The 10,105-nt window shown below is 50.6% G+C and overlaps 1 protein-coding gene across 7 annotated transcripts in view; it reads left to right on the top strand.

The window, feature by feature from the left end:
• Nucleotides 1-4,296: 4,296 nt before the first annotated feature.
• CREBBP (CREB binding lysine acetyltransferase) overlaps nt 4,297-10,105 on the top strand; it is a 128,966-nt gene continuing 123,157 nt past the window's right edge. For all 7 annotated transcript variants that reach the window (XM_082428660.1, XM_082428659.1, XM_082428661.1 and 4 more), the window contains exon 1: nt 4,297-4,955. In XM_082428660.1, the coding sequence (XP_082284786.1) occupies nt 4,871-4,955 (85 nt within the window). In that variant the 5' untranslated portion in view covers nt 4,297-4,870. The remainder of the gene's footprint in view (nt 4,956-10,105) is intronic.

The raw sequence follows: 10,105 nt of genomic DNA, 5'->3' as shown, positions 1-10,105 counted from the left end.
ATGAGAAGCCCATGCACCATAAGGAAGAGTAGCCCCCGCTCGCCACAACTAGAGAAAGCACGTGCACAGTAACAAAGACCCAACGCAGCCAAAAATAAATAAATAAATAAATTAATTAAAAAACAAAAACAAAACAAACAAAAAGAAGCCCTTGGGGTAGGGGGGAGATTAAAGGTTCAGGAAAGGGGACAGTGGGAAGTTACCCTGAGGCCCCCAGAAGAGAGTCGGGAGCCATTCCCAGGAAGGGGAGCACGTGACACAGAGCTGGAGTGGAGTCAAGGTTGCGGCCTCTGTTTGGGGCCCACTGAGCATGAGTGTCCACTGGGGTCCGAGGCAGGAGCCTGAGCTGCACATTCCTCAATTCTCCCCCATCAACGTCCTCTCTCTCCAGTTCGGTCTGTGAATCTGGGTCTCTGTTTTCTTTCTGCTGGGTTCATCCCTCAGCCCCCAACTGGGAAATCCCAATCACATCAAATCCAACCCCGCCCCGCCCCCCGGAAGCTTTCACTTGGTGCCACCACGCAGACCCCTTCTTCACTCTCCCAACTGGTCCTGACTTGTGTCCTTCTGCTGGGAGCACCAGCCTCCCTCTGTCTTTCCTTGTCTCTCTTCCTTCTTCCCAAACCGACATGTTAAGAACCAGTTTGATTGAGAGAGAGTTCCTGTACCATACAATTCACCCAAAGTGTAGATTTCAATGGTTTTCAGTTCAGAGCTGTGAATCATCATCACCATTAATTTTGGAACATTTTCATCTCCCCAAACAGAAACCTCATAACCTTTGGCGACCATCCACTGTCTCCCCCTCTCCCCAGCCCCCCGAAACCACTAATCTACTTTCTATCTCCATGGATTTGCCTATTCTGGACATTTCATATAAGTGGAATCATACAATATATGGTCTTTGGTGACTGTCTTCTTTCACTAAACATCGTATTTTCGAGGTTCATCCATGTTGTAGCTGTGTCAGTGCTTTATTCCTTGTCTGGCTGAATAATATTCCATTGTGTGGCTATAACACATTGCATTTATCCATCCATCAGTTGATGGATTCAAATGGACTTTTCTCAGGAAATCTCTCCTGATTTATTTCTACCTACTCCTCCTCTCCCGGGCCCGAAGCATTCTGTAAATGGGGATTCCTTGGTGACACGGCCTCTGAGAATGGAGAGAGCAGGAGGCAACCTTATGTTTGCAACCTAGCAGAGCCCCTTAGTGGCTGAGTGACTGGCCCTCCTTGGGGCCTTATTTCCTCCTCAATAAAATGTGGACAATGATATTTCCTTCCAGGATTGTGGGAAGTCCTGATCCAAGTGGAGCATGTGGCAGAGTGGCCTGGCATACAGAAGGCACTCAGTAGTGCTGGGTCCCTTTTTTCTGTGTCGACCTTGATCCCAAGCTAAGGGTGGGCAGGCAGGAACCATACTTCCTTCCTTGCTATTCCGCTGTCGATGTCTGAGTGCAGTGTTCTTTGATGGGAGTCAGACTAAGGAGAGAAAACATAGAAAGGAAAGAAAAAGCAGATATCAAGAAATACCAGAGGAATGGAACAAAAGGATACAAATGAGATAGAAAAAGGTCTGTAGAGCAGGTATGTTTCAGAGTTGAGCGTGGTGAGGTAGGAAGAACATGGGGTTTGAAGGTTTGAAGACCTGTGTTTCAGCCCCAGCCCTGACACATCCAGGTCACTTACCTCTGGGTCACAGGGACGGGTGCCCTCAATTTCCCCCTCTGGGGGTGAGGGGATGGCATGAGCTCATGGGCCCACTGTTGTGTAAACCATTTACCCAGGGACTCTGAAGGCCAGGTGGTATCCCTATTGATCCAAGCAGGTCCTGGCTGTGGCCTCTCAGTGACCTGACACGTTGTCCCCTCTGTGGGTGAGTGGCCTGAAGCTGCCTCAGGCTGGAGCCCATCCTTCTCGGTGTCCTGGAGGCCTCTAGGACTCAGGGGAACCTGACAGTGTTCATTCATTCATCAAATTTTACAAACCTACCTCTTGCAGGGCACTGTACTATGACTAAGACCTGGCTCTTGCCCTCAAGGGGCCCACAGACTTGGGGTGAGAGGGACACACAAGGCACCTTCAGATGTAGGATGCCGCTGGTCTTGTGTTACTCTGTGACTCTAAACACCTTCTGCCTTCTTGTGCAAACTGACTTCCTGAATGTTTCTGTTTCTGATTTCCAGGCCTTGCTCTTTGGCCTCGTCAAATATATAGAGATTTCTTTGCCCAAGAGATTAGCACAGTGGCAGTGCCCTCAGGAGATTCTCAGGGGATATTTGATGGATAAATAAAAACATGAAGGATGAAAAATGGAAGTGTGTGGTATGCCTTCACAGAAGTATGCCCACAAGTGCTGTGGGAGCCCAAAACTGAGCTGGGGTGGCTTCCTGGAGTAGGTGATATTTGAACTGGGTCTTGGGATTAGTTAGAGTTTGCCAGGTATATGTATTCTCAGCACAGGGAACAGCATTTGCAAAAATGTAAAAAGGTCGGAATGGTAAGAACTTCCTAGTGGCTTCGTGGGTGTCGGGGAGTGAGGGTGGAGTGAAGAATGGAAAGTGGAAGGGAGGGATGGGGGGGCAGTCAAGATTTTGAACAATATAAAGAGAAAAAAGTAGAAAGATCACTCAGTCTTGACACTTGCAGACAATCACTTTTTTGCATATATGTTTAAAACAACTATACATATGTTCTTTTTTTTCCCCAGACCATATATATACATATATATATATACGGGCTTTCTTTTTTTTTTTTTCTATGTGTAGGAGCTATTTGTTTCAAGCAGAGTTCTTTCTCTGTTTTTCCAATAAGTTAACTCTGATGCTGCGTGGGGAGAAATACGGTTTGCAAGGGACACTGAAGTGGGAAGCTGCCATCGTAGCCACTTGGGAGATGCGAGATGCCTCTGGGGCAGTGGGATGGGGAGGAAGAGCGGTTTGTCCAGGTAAAGGACCTGGGAAGGCAGGTTGCTTGGTGGGTGGGAGAGAGGGAGGAGTCGGCGTTGACGCACAGGGTTCTAGCTTAGGAAACAGGTTGCTGGTGATACCTTTCGGATAAGGACTTCGGATGAAGCGCTGGCAAGTTGTGAGAAGCAGATAAGGAGCTGAGATGTGTGAACACCTTAGATTTTGTGGAACTGTCCTGCGGGGAGTGGCCACGCGGGCCGGTCTCCCTGGGACCCCACACCTGTCTGGAACACCTGTGGGGTCCAGGTGGTTGTCCTGGGGTGGGGGTGGGATCGCGCCCCGGTCGTCGAGGCCCTAAGCCCTAATGTAATGGGACCTTCTGGGCCGGGCGCAGGCTGAGCGCGTCCGGCTGGGAGGCAGCGCTCACCAACTCCCGATGCAGGTGAGGGTGTCGGACCTGGGGCCCCCATCTCATCGGGCTGGGGAACAGGGGCTCAGGAGTCTTGCGCCCCCCTCACTTCACGTGGGGGAGTTCGAATTCCGGCCCTGCCACTTCCTGCCTCAGTTTCCCCATCTGCACCCGCTCGCAGGCGGACCCGAGAGCAGTATGTAACCTGCAGAGGCCACGACACATCGCTGGCATCCGGTGAGGGGAAGTGGCCAGGCCTGGTCGCGGAGGAGGGTCGCGGGGCAGGGGCATGAGGAGCCGGGACCTGGCAGAGTCGCCCTGCGGGACAGGCGGGCCCGGCCGGCGCCGACTCCGCGCCTGGGAGCCCGGCTCGCGACCAGGCCGTAGCCAGAACCCTCGCCGCCCAGTCGCCGTCAGAACAAAAGTGGCGGCGGTGCCCGACGCCCGGCGTCCCGCAGGCCCGGCCCCCGCCAGGCAGCCCAGCGGCCCCGCCGCCCGGCGGCACGACGCACGGCGGCCGCGTCTTCGGCCCTTTCCGTCCGGGCGCGCTCGGCTCTTTCCGCTGCGGCCGGCGCAGGTGGAGGGGGCGGGGCGGGGGCCGTGCGTGGTGACGCCGCGGGGGGGTGACGCACCGGCGTGCCCCGCCCCCTCCCCCTCCCCGTTCAGGCTCTGGAAAGAGAAGAAAAAAAACTTTCTTTTTTTTTTAATTGAGGAATCAACAGCCGCCATCTTGTCGCGGACCCGACCGGGGCTTCGAGCGCGATCTACTCGGCCCCGCCGGTCCCGGGCCCCACAACCGCCCGCGCACCCCGCTCCGCCCGGCCGGCCCGCTCCGCCCGGCCCTCGGCGCCCGCTCCGGCGGCCCCGCTCGCCTCTCGGCTCGGCCTCCCGGAGCCGCGGCGGCGGCGGCGGCGGCGGCGGCAGCGGCGGCGGCGGCGGCGGCGGCGGAACGGGGGGTGGGGGGGCCGCGGCGGCGGCGGCGGCGGCGGCCCCGCTTCGCGCATTGTTTTTCCTCGCGGCGGCGGCGGCGGCGGGCCGCGGGCGGGGAGCGGAGCCCGGATCCCCCCGGTCGTCGGGCCGCAAGCGAATTAATTAAGTGGGGCGCGGGGGGGGAGCGAGGCGGAGGCGCGGCGGCGGCACCATGTTCCCGGGGACTGCCTGAGCCGCCCGGCCGGGCGCCGTCGCTGCCAGCCGGGCCCGGGGGCACCGCCGGGCCGCCGGGGCGCCCCCGCCGCGGAGTGTCGCGCTCGGGAGGCGGGCAGGGGATGAGGGGGCCGCGGCCGGCGGCGGCGGCGGCGGCGGCGGCGGCCGGGGGCGGGCGGTGAGCGCTGCGGGGCGCTGTTGCTGTGGCTGAGATTTGGCCGCCGCCTCCCCCACCCGGCCCTGCGCCCTCCCTCTCCCTCGGCGCTCGCTCGCGGCTCGCGGCTCGCGGCTCGCGGCTCGCTCCTCTCCCCCTCGCAGCCGGTCGGGGCTGGCGCCGACCCCCGCCCCGGAGCCCTCTCCGACCCCGCGGACCGCGCTCGGGGCTGTTTTCGCGAGCAGGTGAAAATGGCCGAAAACTTGCTGGACGGACCGCCCAACCCCAAACGAGCCAAACTCAGCTCGCCCGGCTTCTCGGCGAATGACAGCACAGGTGAGGAGGGGGCCGGGCCGGGGGTAGGGGCCCCGGGGGTCGCTGTAAGCCCCACCCGGAGGTGAGTGCCCCTGGGGGACCCGAACTCAACGGAGGACCGCGCAGCCCCTTCCCCGGGACCCGCGCCGCAGAGGGGGAAGTTTGTCGGAAGACCGTCATGGGGCCCGAGTGGGGCGACACATGCCCGGGTGCGCTCGGATCGCCCGGAGTTGGTGAACCCTCCTCGCGTGGAGACCGAGTGGTACTTCCAGGGAGAAAAAGTAAAGTGGAGCGTGTCTGTTCTGCGTGGTGATTCCGTACGCCTCCCTCTGCCGCTGTGTGTCGACACACGCGTGGCTGTCTGGAGGGATGTCAGCGGAGGGTAGGTTTGCTAGTGAGAAAAGGAAATAGTTGCAGCCGAAAGGGGACCCGAAATGTTTTCTGAATTGGTAACACATTCACAAGGCTGCGACCAGAAGACACTCCTAGCAGCAGCCAGCCTACGACTTAGAAGTTACTTGGAATGTGTTCCTTGGGAAAATGCTTAGTAGTTATTTTGAAAACTGTTGTTGCTGGTCACCTAAGTCATTCCATTTTTCACAACCCCAAACTTCGTTAGCAAGATGTCATGAAAGTTGCTGTGGAGTGTTTAATTTCACGTGTATGACTTCGGAAGAAAGTTAAATAGCAGATTCATCTGGGCTGCAGTCTCCAAGGGCGCTTGTGTTGTTTTTACAGTGTAGATATATATTAAAAAATTATGTTCAGGAATGTAGGAATTACGTTTTTTCCCAAAAAAATTTTTAGCAGGGTACTGAATAAATCATTCTTTTAAGCAGCTTCCCTGGAAACTTTCTTAGGTAATCATATCAGTTACCTGAGAGAAGTATTTTAGTTTTTTGTTCATTTAATAGTGCTGGCTTCTTCTGGGCTGGTTCACTGTAGCATTATCAACTAGTTGTATTTCCTCTTTCAGAGCTCTTCTTTGCAGTAAAATAAAAACTTGTGCGCTGCTGTGAATGATTTGATTCCCAGCGCAGCTTGTGTTTCTCCACTACGGTCTTGAAGTAGCAGCATCTGAAAATCAGTTTATAATGAATGGGTCCAAATTGAATTATATTGCTGCAGCAATGCCTTCAGATTTGCAGTAGACACAGCTGTTCAGCTTGTGCATATATTTCTGGGACTGGCCACTAGTGTTTTTATACTGGTGGTCTAAAAATCTATTTCTACTGTTGAAACAAAACTTGAATTTTGTGGCTTCAGTTTTAATACAATTCCTAGACTGTTAAAGTAGAAGTGAGAGAAACAGTTTTTTTTTAAACAAGTCAGTCATAAGATTCTTGTCTGGTTGAAATAAACTTGTTAAACAGTGGGGAGGAATCAGTAAGTCTCACGATATATAAGTCACTAATAGTACTCTTTCTAAAAACTGATAAGGAGTTGAGTTTGATGTTAATTTTGTAAAATTGGCTTATCTGAAGTGAGGAATGTGGGAACAACCAAGATTTAAATGCTCTGATTTTACTGCCTGAAAAAAACTATGATTTTACTGCAGAATAGATCTCCTTTGCTTCATTAATCTTGGCATGTTTGAGTGAAAAATCTTTAATCATATGAAACGTAGATCGTACCAGACAAGTTCAGCCTTGAAGCTTGTCCTTTGAAACTGGTAACTTTTGAATGGCTTTGCAGCTTTTCTGTTGTTGAATGATGTTATTGTAGATTTTGTTTTATAAAGAAGGACAAATTAGTAACATGACACTTAACAAAAAGGCTTGTCCCACTATATACTTTCAGCTGTTTCCAAGATGGTGCCCAAAGGATTGGCTTTTGGGTAGTTCTGTTATTGGATGGTCACATATTTACTTAATGTGCTGCTAATCACAACAGAGTTTATCAGAAAGGATTTTCTACTTTTGACCACTTTTTTCCCCTTCTTTTCCAATTTTGATCCTTGTAAGACGTTGGGGCTCTTTTATAAATGTGGAACAAAAAAATTGGTTTTTAACAGTTCTGTTTAAATAATCCAAAGAATAAGTTCACCATCATATTTATGTTGGGTCCTTGGTTGCACATCATCACCATCACATTATTGTGAGAGGGTCTGTTAGCATGGTGGGCCACAGAAGGGGTCATCATCGAGCATATTAAAAAAGGTAAAACCTTGTCTCCTATAACTACTAGTCTAAAACAGAGATCTTAAGGATGTATATTAAAGCCAATAAAGGACTAAAGCAATTACATTACACCAGTCAAAGGAGTGAAAGCATTTGGTTAGATGGAAAAGTGGGGAGAGACCTGGGAATAACATTCTTGAGAGAGACAGCGTCATTTTAATGAGGGGATGTGTGTTTGTGGCTTCTAGGATAAAACTGGGCCAGGCAGAGCAAGGTATGTTCCATGCTCATGTGATAAAATTTGAGGGAGGGGAGCTCTGCATGGGAAGAGCTGAAGGGTTAGGAGGAGAAGGAGGAGGCCTTGGTGGCCTGAGAAACAAGAGTGACTTGGACTGTCACGATGCAGTGCATGTCTCTGGGGACTGGCCTGTGGAGCCATCAGTGTCAGCTGAGTCCCCGGGGTGGTTGTGCGGGAGGGGCAGAATAGTATACCTGATGCTAGGGCGCTTACCAACCAGGATGCTGCCTGCAGGGCGCTTGTGTGTGCGTGCACTCCAGTAAGGTAAGGCAGTTACCAGCCAGGATGCTGCCTGCAGGGGGAGCGTGTATGTGCGTGCACTCCAGTGAGGTAAGGCGGCATCTCTGATAAATGTCATTGCCACCAGAGACAGATGGGAGAGATCAGTGCAGGCTGGGGAGGTCAGGGAAGGTTTCTGAGGAGAGCGTGCAGAGCTGATGCAGAAATAGGGAATGTACCCCAAAGGAAGGTAACAAGAGGAAGAAGGAAAAGCAGTACTTTTCACCCAACCCCAACCTTTCTTATGGAGTGGCACAGAATTTGATGGTATCAGATGTTGTTGAAGTAGCATTTTCTTGTTTTACATTGAAGGCGTAAACGCTTTTTTACAAATGTCATCTTCCTTTACTTGGCACCCTTTATGAGAAGTAGGACTTTGTGTTACCAGTGTATATTTAGTTGTGTGTTTTGGAAACTTTTTTATTTAATATGTCCAAATTAAACCAGCATATTAGTGTCTTTCAGCAGCAGGGATTCATGATTTAACAGTGTGGAACAAATAAATATCTAGGCAAGCAGTGAACTTTTTTTGGTCAGCTTTTTTGAAGCCAAATTTGCATTCAACAGGTATACTATAAAAAAGTTTTGTAGGACTGTCTTCTGAAAGTTGAACACAGGTATGTTTCATCCTGTGCTGTATAAATGTCCCTAAGCAGTTGTGATTACATTTTATACTGTGAATCCCATTAAGTGCAAGAGAAAACTATATTTAAAGAAACTTGGTGTAAATACCGTTACCAACCAAAATACCTTTTACGGCAAAATGATGACCTTTTAGGTTTACATATCGGACTGCTTTTCTCTCCATCACCTCAGTTTGGTCCTCACAGCAAACTGTGAGGCAGGAAGGGAAGATACTGTTCCTGCCAATTCCAGGTGAGGAACCAGACTTAAGAGAGGTGATCTGCCCAAAATAACATAAAGGGTAAAAACCAGAATCAAACCTAGATCGTTAAAGTAAATCGATAAATTCTTCTTATAAATCTACATCCATAAACATGGAATCTACTTCAGTCATGGACCCGGGAGACTACAGTACTTAGCAAGTTTCAGTAGCATAACTCCAGCAAGTGAATTAAGTCCCGGTAGGGAAAGTTTGTCAGCAGCTATGGAACAGGAGAGTGTTCTTCCTATTAGGGGCCTGGGGTAGGAGCTCCCCCCTCCCTCTCATTCTGGTGCAGCAGGGTGTTATCCAAGGCCTATACTGGTCTTACGTTCTTGTTTATTGCAGTGGGTAATTGAGGACCAGTTAGGTTATTTCATCTCTTTACTAAGTTCTGGCTAACTAGGAAACGTGAGTTTTTGTAGAGACTTCTAGGGCTTTTCATGACTTTGCTTAGCTTTTACTTAGTAGAAAAGTAGGGATTTTTGAATAACTGTGAGAGCAGTGAGAACAGTGGCCTCATTTGAAGTTCCTTGGGGATGGCAGGTAAGTATGAATCCCACCAAGGGACCCTTCACAGTAGAGCAAAAGATTGAGAATCATTGCTGTTTAAAGCTTGAATTTGATTCTGTAATTCTCAAACATAATTGAGAATGGCTTGTAAAGGGACTTAGGCTTAATCCTACTATTGGAAGTTGATGCTTACATTGTTAGCCTGTATTTTTACAACTTCTAACTTGTGCCATTGTATTGATAGTTGTGTAACAAAGTGATTATTTGGGGCTACATAAGTGCCAGCTTTGTGTTTTTACTTAATGTGTTTGAAAACAAAATAGTTTAAAATGATTTTGCCAAAGTATGCCTTCCCGTGTTAAGATGAAATGTTCCTTATTGTGAGTTTTGAAGATTAGAAAAGCTTGCTTTAAGCCATTTTAGTTCTTGGGGTAACATTAGTCAGGACACTACCTCTTTATCTCATTCAAACCAGCATTTCAAGTATATTCCAAGGGCACGTGAAGAGATGTTGCTCAACAGAGGTTTTGTGCTCAGAAGAAATTGGGCATAGCCAAGGCACTTTCTTGCGGGCCCTCTCAGCCTTAGTTTGCTGATGGGCTGTGAGGCTTGGAGAGAGGGGCTTGCAGTTTGCACCATTCCCAAATACATGGGTCATCAAGATTTTTCTGTAATGGGTCAGAGGACATAATTTCAGATTTGCAGGCCACGTGGTCTCTGCTGCAGCTAACTCAGTGCTGCCATTGTGACGTGAAAGCAGCTCTGGACAGTATGTACACAGATGTGCGCAGCTGTGTGCCGGTAAAACTAGCAAAACTCTCATTACAAAAACCGGCAGCCAGGGCTTCCCTGGTGGCGCAGTGGTTGAGAGTCTGCCTGCCAATGCAGGGGACACGGGTTCAAGCCCTGGTCTGCGAGGATCCCACATGCCGCGGAGCAACTGGGCCCGTGAGCCACAACTACTGAGCCTGCGCGTCTGGGGCCTGTGCTTGGCAACAAGAGAGGCCGCGATAGTGAGAGGCCCGCGCACTGCGATGAGGAGTGGCCCCCACTTGCCACAACTAGAGACAGCCCTCGC

The sequence above is a fragment of the Balaenoptera physalus genome (assembly GCF_965194825.1).
Source record: "Balaenoptera physalus genome assembly, chromosome: 16".
NCBI classification, from domain to species: Eukaryota; Metazoa; Chordata; class Mammalia; order Artiodactyla; family Balaenopteridae; genus Balaenoptera; species Balaenoptera physalus.
The sequence above is the reverse complement of the archived record's forward strand: the minus strand, read 5'-3'. Positions and strand labels throughout refer to the sequence as shown.